The sequence below is a fragment of the Felis catus genome, chromosome C1, assembly GCF_018350175.1.
Source record: "Felis catus isolate Fca126 chromosome C1, F.catus_Fca126_mat1.0, whole genome shotgun sequence".
NCBI classification, from domain to species: Eukaryota; Metazoa; Chordata; class Mammalia; order Carnivora; family Felidae; genus Felis; species Felis catus.
The window spans coordinates 51,378,617-51,396,143 of record NC_058375.1 but is presented as its reverse complement, the minus strand read 5'-3'; the positions used below and the strand labels follow the sequence as shown (position 1 = coordinate 51,396,143).

Genomic DNA, 17,527 nt, shown 5'->3' with positions numbered 1-17,527 from the left:
TATATTTTTCTGCCTTTAAAAAATTTACATTGTTATGAATGTAATACATATTTTCTACTCTCTCATTTTATTCTTTAACCTGGTTTCTCATTCTTTCTTTTTACTGAAAAGAAAAAAGTTCTCTGAATTGAAAGTACAACTCTGAATTGAAAGTACAGCTTAAGTTATATATACATGGTTCCCATGGAAAGAAGGAGAATATAATTTACTTCTGGAATCTCATTATCTGTTTTCTAGTTGAAATAAAGGAACTGTGAATGGAAGTCTTCCTGATCGATCACTCTAGTTAAATGTTTGACACAATCAAAACTGCTGGGATGTATCCTTATTAATGTAAAGAAGCAATACAGAGAACAGTGGGCTTATTACATCGTGATGAAAATGAAAAATTTCCAAAAACTGATATGTATTTAACTATTTTATTTTAAATAGATATCATAAACTGGGAACAGGATTTAATCCTAATACATTAGATAAACAGAAAGAAAGGCAAAAAGGTTTGCCAAAACAGGTCTTTGAATCTGATGAAGCTCCAGATGGCAACAACTACCAGGATGAGCAAGTAATACTTTTATTTTTAAATTATTACAAGAAATTATTTTAAAGTAGTTTGTTTTTTAATTTCTTAATATATTTAATGTTTTGCACGGCAGGATGATCTTAAAAGACGTTCAATGTCAATAGATGATACTCCAAGGGGTAGCTGGGCCTGCAGTATTTTTGACTTGAAAAATTCACTTCCTGATGCTCTGCTTCCTAATTTACTTGATCGAACACCCAATGAAGAAATAGACCGTCAGAATGATGACCAAAGGAAATCAAACCGTCACAAGGAACTCTTTGCTCTGCACCCATCACCAGATGAGGTATAGATGTTTATATATAAAGAAGCAGATGATTATTAAGATAGATATTTTGGGAATATCACATAAAGTATTCTAATAATATAGGAAATAAAACAACTGAAACATAGGTATAACTTTTAGTAAATGAAATATATATATTATGCTTAATATATAACAATATAATTTCTATGAATTGAGCACATTTAGGATCTAATGAGTTCTCTTTGAGGGTAAATTGGTCCTTATTTTCTTTGCTCAGTTGTGAAGACTAAAAGTATTAGATTAATAAAATAAGTTTTTAGAAAATTATAAAGGGTTGACATATGATAAGAATGTTCATTTTAGTATTGCTTGTCAATTTGTAGGAAGAGCCAATAGAACGACTTAGTGTTCCTGATGTGCCCAAAGAGCATTTTGGTCAAAGACTTCTTGTAAAATGTTTATCACTCAAGTGAGTATTTATTTTGTTTACTGTATAGCTTTTATTTTTCAAATAACATTTTGAGTATTAGTATAACAAAATCCTAGTAGATTTTATGCTTTGTATTTGTGTCCTTTTGAGAAGTATTGTTCTTCTGTATGTAATTTTAAATGCTACTAAGCATTAAAACTATTGTATGAAGGTAAGTTTTAAGAACATTTTTGGCTCACAGGTGAAGATGACTTTTTGTCACAGCTATATAATTAGTCTTAAAACTTGAACAAAAATTTGCTGAATTTCTTGTGTTTACCAGACACTGTACTTGGCTTGGGGAATATAAAGGCAAAGTATCTTTTCCCTTAAAGACTTGATTATACAAGCCTACATGGTTGGCTTTGTGGGTGTTTTGAAGATTCTGAGTTTATATATTTTTCTTTATGTAAAAAAGTTAAATGACTTCTGATCTAACGTCATCGAAGTGATAATGTCCTGAATTTATATTCTTCACAAAGTGCTTTATTTTATTTTAATTTCTCTATTTTAACTCATCTTGTCTTCAGTGTAATTCTATAAGGTATATATTATTTTCTTCATTTTACAAATGAGGAAATCAAGATTCAAAAGCATTAGCAGAAGTGAACTGACTGGCATGCTCACTGTTTTGCACCCAGTAACTGAAAAAAAAAAAAAAAAAAAACCTCGATGCTGTTTTCATTGTATCATGTTAATATTATGGTTAATTACCAGTTCTGACTTAAGAAAAAGGAAGTTTTAATACATAGAACTTTCTAAAAGGAGCAACTCATAGGGACAGACCACTTCCGTGTCTGGATAACTTAGGCAGTTTTCTTCCTTTGAAAGCTAAGGCATTATGTATTTAGTTAGATTTATCTAGAAAGTTGTTAGAGCTTTAGTGCATTGAGTCTTTTGAATATCATATTCTTTTTTTGTTTTTTTATTTGCTTTTTTTGACAGCTTTCTTATGATATAATTTAAATATAAAATTCACCCTTTTAAAGTCAGTGGTTTATTTGTTTTTATTTACTTTAAAAATTTTAATTCCAATATAGTTAACATACAGTATTATATTATCTTCTGGTGTACAATATAGTGATTCAGCAGTTTTGTATATTATTTATTGCTCATCATGATAAGTGTACAGTTAACCCCTTCTCCTATTTCACCCATCCTCCTTCCCTACCCACCTCCCCTCTGGTAACTATCTGTTTGTCCTCTGTAGTTAACAGTTTGGTTTCTGGCTTTTTGTTTGTTTTTGTTTTTTTTTTTAATTCCACATATGAGTGAAATCATATGGATTTTCTCTTTCACTGATTGAATTATTTCACTTAGGATTATATTCTCTCTGTTCCTTTCTTCTCTTGCTCACTTCTTTCATGATTTGCTAGCTTTCTTTTTTTTTTTTAATTTTTTTTTTTTTAACGTTTATTTATTTTTGAGACAGAGAGAGACAGAGCATGAACAGGGGAAGGGCAGAGAGAGAGCGAGACACAGAACCTGAAACAGGCTCCAGGCTCTGAGCTGTCAGCACAGAGCCTGACGCGGGGCTTGAACTCACGGACCATGAGATCATGACCTGAGCTGAAGTCGGACGCTTAACTGACCAAGCCACCCAGGCGCCCCTGCTAGCTTTCTTTAGTGATATACTTGGATCCCTAGCTCTTTATTTTTTGCATATCTGTTACTGGGTTTTGATTTGTGGTTGCAATTAAGTTTGTGTATAACATCTTATGACTAAGCAGTCTATATTAAGTTGCTTGAGTTTGAACCCATTCTTTACCACCCCCCCACCTATGTTTATAAAAGGTATCCTACTTTACATCTTTTTATTTTGTGGATCCTTGACTGAGTTTTACAGATATATTTAATTCTGCTGCTTTTGTGCTTCCTACTTTTCTTATTCCTGCTTATGGTCTTTCCTCTCAAAGAATCCCCTTTAAAATTTCTTGTAGGGCTGGTTTAGTGGTCATGAATTCCTTTAACTGTTATTTGTCTGGGAACCTCTTTACTCTCATTCTGATACTCTAATGATAGCTGGATAAAGTGTTCTTGGCTGCAGGTTTTTTTCTTTCAGCACTTTGAATATATCTTGCCATTCCCTTTGGCTTGCAAAGTTTCTGCTGAACAATCAGCTGGTAGCCTTATGGAGTTTTCCTTGTATGTATGTAACTTTTCTTTTCTTTTGCTGTTTTTAAAATTCTCTGCTTTATCGCTGCTTTTTGCCATTTTAATTACAATGTGTCTGGTGTGGACCTCCTTGGGTTGATTTTGTTGGGGCCTCTCTGTGCTTCCTCAATCTGAATTTCTGTTTCCTTCCCCAGATTTGGGAAGTTTTCAGCTATTATTTTTTCAAATAAATTTTCTGTCCCTGTTCCTTTCTCTTCTTCTGGGATTCCTGTAATGCAAATGTTATTATGCTGGATGGTGCTGCTGAGTTCCTTAAGTCTGTCTTCATTTTTTATTATTTTGTTTCCCTCTCTCCTCTTCAGCTTGATTGCTTTCCATTTCTCAGTCCTCTAATCCTCTAATCCAGGTCACTAATCCTTTCCTCTGTTTCCTCTAGTCTCCTATTTATTCCATCTTTTTAGTTTTAGTTACTGAGTTCTTCATCTCTGATTGGTTCTTTTGTATGTTTTCTATCTCTTTGTTATGGGTCTCACTGAGGTCCTCCACTTTTTCTCAAGTTCTGTGAGTATCTTTATGACCATTCCTTTAAATTCTCTGTCAGGCATATGACTTATTTCAGTTTTGTTTAGCTCTCTTTTGTCCTGTTTCTTTCATTTGTGACAAATTCCTCTGTCTCCTCATTTTGTCTAACTCTATGTGTCTGTTTTTGTGTGTTAGGAAAGTTGGCTATGTCTCCTGCTCTTTCAAGTAGTGGCCTTAAGAAGAGGTCTTGTAATGCCCTGCAGTGTAGTATCCCCTGTTCACCAGATCCTGGGTGATTGAGGAGGTCTCCTATGTGTCATTCAGGTGTCCTGTCAGGGCTAAGCTGCTTTTGCCTTTAGTTTGTCATCTTTGATGATTCTCTTTGCCTCTTGTGGACAGGATTTTGTCCCTTTGTTGTTAGTGGGTGAATCTAAGGTCACCTTGGGCTTAAGTTGAGTCAGACCAGGTATTTGCCAGAAATGTAGCAGCACCAAACTGCCGGACACCTTCCATGTTGTCTCCTGAGAAGCTTTCGTTGGTGGACAAGGCCTGCAGTCAGACCAGCTGTCTGCCCCCAGCCCCCTGCTGGGGCCACAGGGGGACTGGTATGTTTGGTTATTTTTCTCTCTTCCCAGGGTAGGAGTCGCTTTATAGTAGTGTTGGCTCCTATCAGGGCTGCTTGCACACTGTCAGGCTTGTGGCACCGCTTTGGATGGGTTCTGCCAAGGGATATTGCAGGGGGCAGGTCTGCAGGAGAATGCAGAGGCATGGTGTGCTCTTAGCAGTTTAGGTGCAGGTGTTGGCAGTATGCTGGTTCCTGCAGATACTTAGGTTGGGGCATCAGGGAGGGAAAAGGCACCCACCAGCTCCTTTGCTCCTGGAGAAGTCTCTCAATGATCCCTGCCCCTCCAGCAATGTTCTGAGATTAGTAAACAAATCTTCCTCCTGAATACACCAGGAATTTTTCAAGGTGATACTTCTGTGCTGTAAAATCTGAGGGACTGTTTGTTGTGCTGTCTCATTAAGGGTGGGAACTCAGTTTCATTTTGCCCTCCTGGCTGATTTTTAAAATTCGAGGTGTTTAGCCTCACTGTAAGAACTCACAAAATTTGGCCTCTCTGATTTAAAAAAAAAAAATTAAAAAAAATTTTATTTTGAGAGAGAGAGAGAGAGAATGAGCAGGGGAGAGGCAGAGAGAGAAGGAGACACAGAATCTGAAGCAGGCTCCAGGCTCTGAGCTGTCAGCATAGAGCCCGACACAGGGTTCGAACTCACGAACCATGAGATAACCTGAGCTAAAGTCGGATGCTTAACTGACTGAGCCACCCAGGCACCCCTGGCCTCTCTGATTTTCAAAGTCACATGTTATTAGTCTGCCCCTCTGGGTTCCCTGTGCCGGGGTGCTTAGTGAGAGTCTCATTTTGTTTCTGCATTTACTGTTTCCTTCCCTCCTGTGGATGGTCCTGTGGGTTCATTTAGCTCCTCACCTGCTCTTCCTCCTTCCTTTGATGTGGCCTCTTCTCTACATTTAGCTGTGGAGAGTCTGTTCTGCCAGTCTTTGGGTTGGGTTATTTACACTTATGTGGGTGTTATCTATGGGAAGAGGTGAGCTTAGGGTCTTCCTACTCCACCATCTTCCGTGGAAGTCTAACATCAGTGGTTTTTAGTAAATTCAGAGTTGTACAACTATTGCTGTGACTAATTCTGGAACATATTCATCACCCCAGAGAGAAACTTCATACCTGTATTAGTTTGTTCCAACTACCATAATAAAATACCATAGACTAGGTAGCTTAAACAACAGAAATTTATTTTCTCACAGTGCTGGAGAGTGGAAGTTGAAGTTCAGGGTGTTGGTAGGATTGGTTTCTGATGAGACTTCTCTTCCTGGCTTGTAGATGGCCATCTTCTTCTTGTTCCCCGATATGACCTTTTCTTTGTTCCTGCATGAAGAGAGAAAGTTCTCTGGTGTTTTTTTTTCTTTTTATAAAGACACCAGTCTTTTTGGCTTAGGGTCTCACCCTAATTTTGTCAGTAGTGTGTTTTGGTAGGCCTTGGAGTGATTAAAAATTGCTTTTTTGGAGCGCCGGTGCAGCTCAGTCGGTTAAGCACCTGACTCTTGATTTTAGTTCAGGTCCTGATCTTGCAACTTGTGAGATCAAGTCCTATGTCGGGCTCTCCACTGACAGCGCAGAGCCTGCTTGGGATTCTCTCTCTCCCGCTGTCTTTACCCCTCTCCTGCTCTCTCAAAAGAAATAAGTATTTTAAGAAATTGCCTTTTTAAAAAGTGTTTTTTGAATTCTCAACATTTCAAATAAACGAGCACTTAACAGTGGGGAAAAAAGCAACCTTTTTTGCAGCTTGGTGCACTTGCATTGAGTATCTGGTGCTCAAATAGTATTTCTTGACAAACTCAAGCACGTGTATGTTTGGTTGCCTGGGAGTAGCATAGTATGCGTTTTTTAAGTTTTCATACTGAATGTATGAGAGGTATACATTTAAAAACAGAAAAGAAAAAAAAAATGCAACCATGGCAGTCCCTTTGTATAATGGAAGAGGCTTTTGAAACATTAAAGAAAAAAATGAAATCATGTATCTCATTTAAAATATTCTTGTCATGCATTAGTAGCTTTTCTTAATGTGAAGCACACTTGTTGTTTCCTCAAGACTTTTAACCTTTGTTCATCATACTAACAATAGGGATCTTTAAATACTGTCCAAGAATATCATAGAGAAAGTTATTATGCATGAATTTTATGGTGCTAAATTACAAAATAGGATACTCGTTTTCTGAATAAGCAGTTAACATTTCTCTTATCTTTGATCCATTTTTGCTTATTTTATCTGAATCTAAAATTTATATGAAAATGCAAAGGGCTGAAAGGAGGCAGGGAAGTTTTGAAGTAGTTTACAAAACAAAATAGGTATTAATACTTAGTATAAAGCTACAGTAAGCTAATTACCTAAGACGGAAGCTAATGAAGACAATATAGCACTGACATACAATTAGAAAATTAGTCCAATGGACTAGGGCTAAAAAATAGACCTATGTGTGTATTTTTGATTTACAATTACAGTGGCACTACAGTAGCCCCCCTCTTCTCCATGTATTCAGTTACCAGTGGTCAACTGCTGTCCAGGCGCAGATGATGATCCTTCTGACTTATCAGAAGATCAGTAATAGCATAACTCTATGTCACAATGTCTGTGTTATTTACCTCAGTTGATTTCATATGTAGACATTTTATCAGGTCATATCATTGTAAGGAAAAGGAGGATTAATATAATACAGTAAAGTATTTTGAGAGAGAGAGAGCGAGAGAGACTGCATTCACATATCTTTTATTAAAGTATGTTGTTATAGTTGTTCTGTTTTGTCATTAGTTATTGTTGTTAATCTCTTACTGTGCCTAAAGTATAAATTAAACTTTATCACAGGTAGCGTATGCATTGGAAAAAACATTGTATATATGGGTTTCAGTACTGTCTACAAGGTTTCAGGCATCCATGGTAGGTGTTAGAACATATTTTTTGCAGATAAGGGGAGACAACTATATAGACAGTTGGGAAAGGTAATCTTTTCAATAAATTGGCAGAACAGTTGGATATCTGTGTCTCTCTGTTTCTCTATCTTTCTCTGTCATACAGAGGGAGAAGATGTTTTCAATACATTCACTTGACAAAGCATCTGTATACAGAATGCATAAAGAAGTATAAATAGATGAGGAAACTGCCAAACAAAAAATAGAAAAATGGTCCAAAAGAGAGTGTCTGTGTGGTCATAAATAGATTAAGATGCATATTAAAAGTCCAGTGTGATAACAGATACCGACTGAAGTTGCAGAATCAGAAAGAGTGACAGTAACAAGTGTTAGAGAGTTTGTACAGTAGGCTTTGTAGAGGTTGAGGCATGTAGACAGTATCACCAAAATTTCTATTCTTTTGGCTTCTGGGTTGGGTTCTGCTAAGAGAGACATCAGCAGAAGTCAGAGGATGGAAGAGAGTGAAATCAGTGGTATTTACTTATATCCTTTTACTCATTCCCTGCTAGGTCATGTTGATTGGTTGCCTTCTCCTCCAAAAGCCAGTGTTTCTGTGAAAGCCCCTTGTATACCTGTTCTTTCTCAGTTTTGGTTTACCACTTCTAAGGTCTCCTTTAGGTCAAGGATTGGTAATGACTCCCTGCGATTGTTGTCTCCAGAGAATTGTATTCTCTCTAGTTGTTTTCCTAAATCTTATCGGAATCTTTGTGAATCCCCCTTCATTCAACTCAACCAAATGCGACTGTGTGTTATCTCCTGTAAAGACTTTGATACTCTCATGACAAAAAAAAAAAAAAAAAAAAAAAAAAAAATGAACAATGTAGAACAGGGTTTTTATAACCTTGGCACTACTGACATTTTTGTCTGGATAATTCTTTGTTGTCAGAGGCTCTCCTCTACAATGCAGAATGTTTAGCCACAGCCCTGGCCTCTCTACTCACTAAATATCAGTAATATTCCTGCAGTAATGATAACTTAAAATGCTTCCAGACATTGCCAAATGTCCTATTGGGGGAAAAATCATCCTTTATTGAGGATCACTGCTCTAGAGTTTTAGTTAACCTCATGTTACATATTATTCCCTTTTTAAAAATATTTTTAATTAATTCATTTATTTTGAGAGAGAGAGAGAGAGAGAGCTAGAACGTGCAGTCGTGGGGGAGAGACAGAAAGAGATAGAGAGAGAATCCCAAACAGGCTCCATGCTCAGTGTGGAGCCCAACATGGGGTTTGACCTCACAACTGTGAGATCATGACCTGAGTTGAAATGAAGAGTTGGGTATTTGACTGAGTACCCAGGTGCCCCACATATTATTTTATTCAGCAAATAGTTACTAAGTGTTTACCGTATGTAAGTCAAGTTCTTGGAAATGAAATTAGACATCTTGATTTAAGCATACAGTTATAAAATACATTTTTACATATTCATATAGTGAAAATTTGTATTTGAACATTAAAAAGCATGGTTAGATTAATATTTATGACAGGGAAATATACCCATAAAATATGAAGTTGAGAAAGCAGACTACTAAATATACAGTGACACACTTCATTTAAAAAAAAAATCCAGTTGGGGCACCTGGGTGGTCCAGTCGGTCAGGCGTCCGACTTCAGCTCAGGTCATGATCTCACGGCTTGTGGGTTTAAGCCCTGAGCCACGTGTTGGGTTCTGTGCTGACAGCTCAGAGCCTGGAGCCTGCTTTGGATTCTGTGTCTCCCTCTCTCTCTGCTCCTTTCCCACTCACACTCTGTCTCTTTCTCTCAAAAGTAAATAAATGTTAAAAAATAAATCCATTTACCAAGTGCAATTATACATAGACAAAAGTCTAGACGGATAGGCACTGAAACTGTTAATTTTGGTTCTCTCCATGTGGTGGAATTTTGTATGCTCCTGTTCTTCTCTGAAATTTTTAATGTGTTTTCTTAGTTTTTCACATTGAATATATGAAATTACCTAATGGAAGTAGTGGTTGATTAGACTGAAAGATACACTTGCAAAAGTGTTTCAGAAAGAGGGGTAGCATAGATGGTATAGCACAGATGTAGAAATGTTAAACTAATTGCTTTTTTTCTTAAAGGTTTGAGATTGAAATTGAACCTATTTTTGCAAGTTTGGCTTTATATGATGTCAAGGAAAAGAAAAAGGTAAGATTGTATGATTTGAACATAGTCTTCTGTCACATTCCTAGGTTTCAGAAACTTGTTTTCAAGTTGTTTTATAAGTAATAATTTTTTGAGAATTGTTAAACATGATTATTTATTTTTATTTATTAAAGTTTATTTATCGAGAGAGAGAGAGAGAGAGAGAGAGAGAGAGAGAGAGAGAGAGAGGGAGAATGAGCAGAGGAGAGGCAGAGGGAAAGGGAGAGAGAGAGAATCCCAAGTAGGCTCTGTGCTGACAGCAGAAAGCCCAACTTGGGGCTTGAACTCATGAACTCTGAGATCATGACCTGAGCTAAAACCAAGAGCCAGATGCTTAACTTACTACCCATACAGTCGCCCCTAAATATGGATCTTTTCAAAAGAAAATAGAAATTTAATTTATTAAGACTTGTTAAACATATTTTCTTACTATAAAATAGTTTAGTTGATACCTAGTTTTTATTTAATTGAAAGAATTCCAAAAGCAAATAGCAGAAGCAACTTTCTTTAAAATTAAGAAAAAGTTAATACAAGAAAAGCATTTTAGGCAAATAATGTATAAAGGATTAGAATCATTATGAAGTTTTGTTGATGTGATTTAAAAATTCACACTAGCTAAAAAGATCATTTATATATGCTTGAAGTCTTTTATCTTAAATACTGCTTTAGTTTTACCATTGTATCTTTATTACACTTAGGAGTCTTTCAGAGGGCTATCTCATGCAGCATTTTTTAAATAATGTTTATTTTTTGAGAGGGAAAGAGAGAGAGAGAAAGAAAGAGGGCACAAATAGCGAAGGGGCAGAGAGAGAGGGACTCAGAGAATCTGAAGGAGACTCCGTGCTGTCAGTGCAAAGCCTGAGGTGGGGCTTGAAGCCATGAACTGTGAGATCATGATCTGAGCCAAAATTGGATGCTCAAGTGACCAAACCACCCAGGAGCCCCTCATACAGGATTTCTTAATATTCTAAGCTTAATGTGTGGTAGAAACTAACTACTTTCAGTGACTTCTACTGTCAACATATTATAGATTTCTGCTGTGGAACTCTGCCCCAGCAACTTGTATTTGCTAAATCAAATTCGCTAAAATATTATTTGTATAATTCTTTTAATTCTCAATTTGAGGTAATTCATCTCAATAATTTCTTTGTGTACTTTATTACAGGTTACATTTCTAATCAAAAGAGCTTGGGATAGAGTTCTTTAGAATATATTTCTTGTATATTTCTCAGATAGTTTTGTATATTTCTTTTTGCTTTTATTTAGACATATAAAGATTGGTCAATGAAATATATGATATACAGTATGTTAGTGTAATGTTGTAATATCTGTAATATTTTAAGACTGAGTATGCTTGATATTTGCAAAATGTACAGATTTTAAAATTTAATATGTGAATTTTTGTTTTGTTTTTTTTTTTTAGATTTCAGAAAACTTTTATTTTGACCTTAATTCTGAGCAGATGAAAGGATTATTACGTCCCCATGTACCACCTGCTGCCATTACCACTTTGGCAAGATCAGCTATTTTTTCTATCACTTATCCTTCCCAAGATGTTTTTCTTGTAATAAAGGTAAGAGTAATGTTAAATAAATTAGTTTGTGTAGTGTCTGTATATTTGTCTCCCTATTAATATCACAAGGTTTTTAAGGGTAAGGATTTTATCTTCGTGTATTTTTTTTGTCTTAAAACTTCTTAACACAATACTGGATGTAGACTGTAGTCTACCTAAAAAAAACTACCTAAGTTTTTTTCTTTTTTTTTTTGAGTGGGAACTCTATTAGGGTTCTCCAGAGAAACAGATCAGTAATCTGGAAATACACACACATGTATGTACACACATACAGGTAGAGATTGACTGATTTTAAAGAATTGGCTTGTGTGATTGTGGGGGCTGGCAAATTTGAAATGTGTAGGGGGTTGGCAGGCTGGAATTCAGGTAAGAGTTGGTATTGTAGTCTTGAGTCTGAATTGGGCAGCAGACTGGAGACTCAGGCAGGGTTTCTGTGTTGCAGTCTTGAAAATTACTTCTTTGGGAAATTTCCATCTTTGGTCTCAAGGCCTTCACCTGATTGGATGAGGCACACTCACATTGTGGAGAGGGTAGTCTGCCTTACTCTACTGATTTAAATGCTGATCACCTCTAAAAAATACCTTTACAGGAACATCTAGGTAGGTTTGATCAAATAACTGGGCATTATAGCCTACCCAAGTTGGCATATAAAATTAAGTATCATAGGAGCTTTATTATGATGTTATCACTCAGTTTCTAAATTATATAAATACTAATATCTAAATCATTGAGGTCATGGAACATTATGATTTGACTGTCCTCCAATTAAGAATAAGGATTACAGGGGCGCCTGGGTGGCGCAGTCGGTTAAGCGTCCGACTTCAGCCAGGTCACGATCTCGCGGTCCGTGAGTTCGAGCCCCGCGTCCGGCTCTGGGCTGATGGCTCAGAGCCTGGAGCCTGTTTCTGATTCTGTGTCTCCCTCTCTCTCTGCCCCTCCCCCGTTCATGCTCTGTCTCTCTCTGTCCCAAAAATAAATAAACTTTGAAAAAAAAAAAAAAGAATAAGGATTACAAACATAGGGAAGAATAAAAAACGAGGCCAACTGTAAAGCAGACTCTTAACTATAGAAAACATACTAAGGGTTGCTGGAGGGGAGTTGGACTGAGGGATGGGTTAAATGGGTGACAGGTATTAAGAAGGGCAGTTACTGTGATAAGCACGGGGTGTTTTATATAAGTGATGAATCTCTAAATTCCACTCCTGAAGCTAATATTATCCTATGTATTAAGTGACTGACATTTAAATTAAAAATTTGAAATAAACAAAGCAAAATAAACACAAAAACTGAATAAGGATTATGAATTCTAAAATCTGAATATTATGAAGCTGCTTAGCTTAAGTTGAGGAATAATTTACTATAACTTGACCTTGACTTGAAAGAAGCTTAAAATATATTCATTAATCATTTTATCTTTATTTATATAAAATTATAAAAAGTAATGAATTTTACAATAAGGTTATAAAGTGGATTGTCACGGAATGAATCCTGTTTACCCACAGGAATAATGTCCTAATTTGTCGACACATTCCCATTGAATTCAGCTTAAAATAGATCTTAGCTGCAATGAATCCTACAAGCACAGATTTAGCAGCAGTGGTCTTCAGAAACTCAGAATAAAGTTCTAAATATTAATACAGTTGAGAAATACTGTATATACAAGTACCTTTACATGGGAAAATAGTACATTTTCATAAAAATAGAACATATTTAAGGAAACGAGATGAAAAGATACAGCTGATGGTTCGAATATTGACTGCATGAAAATGAGATTATTTAGTGACAAGATTTGGTTGAGAGTGAACAGTTTAGATAGGATTAAGGATAAGAAACATTGTAAATGTTCAATATGAGTAAATAGGGAGATAAATCAATGTACATTCATATGATGGGATACTATGGCAAATAAAACCACTATTTGGAAGAATTTTTTTTTTTTTAATGTTTATTTATTTTTGAGACAGAGAGAGACAGAGCATGAACGGGGGAGGGTCAGAGAGAGGGAGACACAGAATCTGAAACAGGCTTCAGGCTCTGAGCTGTCAGCACAGAGCCCGACACGGGGCTCGAACTCACGGACCGCGAGATCATGACCTGAGCCGAAGTCGGCCGCTTAACCGACTGAGCCACCCAGGTGCCTCTGGAAGAAATTTTAATGATATAGAAACGCATGTGTGATATAACATTCAGTGAAAAATAAGTCTGGCACAAAACTCTCTATGGAATGATCTCAATTGTGTAGAATATATATGCACATAAAAATATGTATATACATAGAAAATGACTTCCCTGTAATTTCAAAAAAATGAACAAGTTAAAATATTATTAAAAATTTAAAGGAGATGTATTTAGGAGGTTTTGCTGAATCACTTGTGGTGCAGCAGGATGTTTTTGTTTCTTGAGAGGAAAAATGCCATTGATCTGTGTATTGGTGAGCTCCTGCTATTCAAGAACAGAAAGAGAAAATCCCAGTGGCATGCAACAACAAACGTTTGTTTAGGTCACGCATCCAAGTTGTCTGGTGGTCAGTTGATGTAGGTTGTACTCTCCTCGAGGTGGCTGTGCTCCTGAAACCGTCTTTTGGTTGGTTGGGGCTCATTTGATTCAGCTGGAGCTGTGCTTCTTTGTGTATTGCTTTTCTAGCAGGCTAACTTGGTTTATTCTCATGGTAATTGCAGAAATGCCAAAGAGCAGACCCCCCTGCACAGGCACTTTTCAAGCCCTTGGTTGCATCACACAGGCTAACATTGTATTGGCCAAGACAAATCATATGACAGAACACAAAAGCAAGAAGTTAGGATATATACTTGGCGTCTTTATTCAGAGGAATTCCAGTGTCAGGTAGCAGTGAGGGGGGTAAAGGAAGGGTGAAGAATTGGGGCTATTAAGTGCAATCTATCACTGTCTGAGATACGGGAATTCTGGCTCAGCCAGGATTAGGTCTTCCTTGCTCATTTTTGTGTCCTGTTTATTAGCATACTTTCTGGTAAATAGGTGAAGGGGTAATATCATTGTGTTTGGATTATTGTTTATGGAAGACTGACATTTTAGAGAACAAAAACAAAGCTCTTTGAAAGAAACCCACAAATAGATGAAGAAAAACGTGGGTTACAATAAGGTAATGATAACAGAATAAGCTTAATTTAATTTAATTTTTTATTGAGGTGTGACATAATTACAGAAAATACACAAAAGTCATAAATACATGATTTAATGAATTATCCCCAAATAAATGCATTATGTTACCACCCACCCATGTTAAGAAACAAAATGTTACCAGAATCCCAGAAACTGCCCATGTACCATTCACCGCTCCTTTTTTTTTCCCCTCAAAATTTTTGCTTGTTTTTGAACACTATGTTAATAGGATCCAACATTATATATATTTTGTGACTTGCTACATGATTGTGTGATTATACTGCTGTATGCAACAGTTTTAAATTCATTTACATTGCTGGAACTCCTGGGTGGCTCAGTTGGTTAAGCGTCCGACTTCGGCTCAGGTAATGATCTCAAAGTTCATGGGTTTGAACCCCATGTCGGGCTCTGTGCTGACAGCTCGGAGCCTGCAGCCTGCTTCAGATTCTGTGTCTCCTTCTGTCTCTGTCCCTCCCGTGCTCATGCTCTGTCTCTCTCAGAAATAAATAAACATTAAAAGATAATAAAAATAAAATTCATTTACATTGTTGTTTAGTATTGTATGAATATATCATAATTCATTTTACTGATGATAGACATTTTGGTTAATTTTGTGGTTTTTATCAGAAATTCTGTAAATATTTGCATTCCATGAGGATAGACATATGCATACATTTGTATTTAGTTTATTCTTGGGAGTAGAATTGCTAAGTCACGGAATATTTGTATGTCAGATTTGGTAGATACTATCAAATAAATGTTTTCAGTCTCTGTGATAGTTGCATTCCCACCAGCAGTGAATAAGAGTTTCAGCTAGTCATACTTGATATTTATCAGTTTTTTTTTAAATTGAAGTATAAAATATGTACAATGAGATATTTACAAACCTGGAGTAAACAGCTTGGTGAATTCTTCCATGTGTATTTGCCTGTGTGATCACTCTTGAGCTCAAGTCATAGAATATTTCCATTGCATTATTACTCTGGAGGGTTCTTGTGTTTCTCTTTCTAGTGACTACCCCTGCCCTTCTAGATAACTAGTATTCTAACTTCTGTCACCATTGTTAGCTTTTCTTCTTGAAGTTCATATGAAAGGAATCATAACAATGAATCTTCTGTGCCTGGCTTCTTTCACTCAATATAATGGCTGTGAGAGTCCTCCATAGGAGGAGAGCCACCCAGGTGCCCCTAGAGCCTTTTTTGGTTCCACTGGTCTGTTTTTCTTTTCTTGGTACCACTACTATACTGTTTTCATTATTGTAGCTTTATAATAAGTGGTGTATTTTTTTTCCAGCTTGACTTTTTACATTTTTGTGTAAATTTTTACTTGTCAGTCTCTTCAACCCCTCAGTATAGGCATGCTCTCTTTCTCTCAAGAAATAATGTACTGAGATGTTGACTGGCATTGCATTAAATATATAGATCAATTTGAGAAAGTTGACATCTTTAAACTATTGTTTTTCAGTCAATGAACATGATATATTCCTTCATGTTTTTAGGTCTTTTCCTCTCATATATTCTTGGTGATTTGATATTTTTGATTATATTATAAATGGTATCACTTAACATTTTTCATTTTAAATTATATACAAAATTTCATTTGTCACTGGTATATAGAAATTGTTTTCTTTGTAAGCTTTGTTTACAATTAGCAATATGCACAGGGTGTCCATCTTTATTAATTTTTACATACTGAACTTATGTACATCTAGATCAAGATGTAGAATATTAGCAAATGGCCTTCTTTGTGCCCTTTCCTACTATACTGACTTTTACCGTATCTTGGCCTCTTTTGAAACTTCATAGGAAAGGAATCGTATAGTATAAATTCTTGTCTCTGGTATTCTAAAGAATTATGTTAAGATTCATCTAGGCTTTTTGCGTGTAGCAGTAGTTGTTTTTAATCCTATATAATATTCTGTTATATGAATATATCACTGTTTTTCCATTCTCATTGTTGGACATTGGGTTTATTGCTACAACCGGTTTCCCTACATGGATATTCCAATTTTTACTCTTTTCAACAGTTTTTGAGAATATCAGCTGCTCCATTTCCTTCTTAACACTTGCTATCATCGGATTTTATTGTATTTGACATTTAAATTTTATTAATTTTGTTTTATATTCTGGTTTGTATTTTATTTCTGATATGTTTGTCATGTTATATCAATTTTTTTAAGAGTTTATTTTTAAGTAATATCCACATCCACTATGGGGCTTGAATACACAACCCCAGGTCCAAGAGTTCCATGCTCCACTGACCTAGGCAGTCAAGCGCCCCTCAATTTTAGTCTATATTCTGTGATGACTAAGAATGTTGAGTGATTTATTGGCTGTTTGGATATTCTGTTTTATAAAGTACTTATTCAAATAGCTCATTTTTAACTTGTTTGTAAGTGATTTTTAATATAAAAAACATGAATTTTAAGTGTATGTAGGATACATATGTTTCACGTGAACAAATATATACACTTGTGTAATCCTATCCATTTTATTGGATTATTTTTATTTTGTTTTATTTGTAAGAGTTTTTTGTCCTCCACTTGCTAATTTGAAGTATCAACTTTATATGTGCTAAATTCCTACAAGGAATTATCACAATTCCTACAAATCAGGTATGCTTGATTTGGTTTCTGGACTTTCACCCTATTTTATTTACGTTTCTTTTCTTTTTGAAAATATTAAGTTATATAGGGTTAATGTGAGACATTAAATTAGAAGTGGAGAAAAAAATTAGAAGTAGAAACTGTTGCATTGGTCACTCAATACTGTTTTGTGAGTTTTTTTTTTACTTTTTTTTTTTTTTTTTTAGTGTTTACTTACCTATGTTGAGAGAGAATGTGTGCACAAGCAGGGCAGGGGCAGAGACAGAGAAAGAATCCCAAGTAGGCTCCACACTGTCAGTGCAGAGCCTAAAGTAGGGCTTGATCTCACAAACTGTGAGATCATGACCTAAGCCGAAATCAAGAGTTGGACACTCAACCAATTGAGCAATTTTTAAAAAATTGTTAATTCTGTACATTGATATTATATTAGATGACTTTTTCTCCTCTTATCAGATTTTGCCAACCACCAGTTTGCTCTCTTTCTATGAATTTGACCTCATATACTTCATATGAATGGAATCATAGAGTATTTGGTTTTTGTTTTTGTGTGTGACTGGCTTATTTTACTTAGTATAATGTCTTCAAGGTTCATCA

General features: G+C 35.7%; 1 protein-coding gene across 9 annotated transcripts in view; it reads left to right on the top strand.

Moving 5' to 3' along the window:
* DOCK7 (dedicator of cytokinesis 7) overlaps positions 1-17,527 on the top strand; it is a 227,551-nt gene that overhangs the window by 41,627 nt on the left and 168,397 nt on the right. For all 9 annotated transcript variants that reach the window (XM_045035944.1, XM_045035942.1, XM_045035945.1 and 6 more), the window contains exons 5-9: positions 433-562; positions 654-866; positions 1,211-1,296; positions 9,554-9,620; positions 11,041-11,190. In XM_045035944.1, the coding sequence (XP_044891879.1) occupies positions 433-562; positions 654-866; positions 1,211-1,296; positions 9,554-9,620; positions 11,041-11,190 (646 nt within the window). The remainder of the gene's footprint in view (positions 1-432; positions 563-653; positions 867-1,210; positions 1,297-9,553; positions 9,621-11,040; positions 11,191-17,527) is intronic.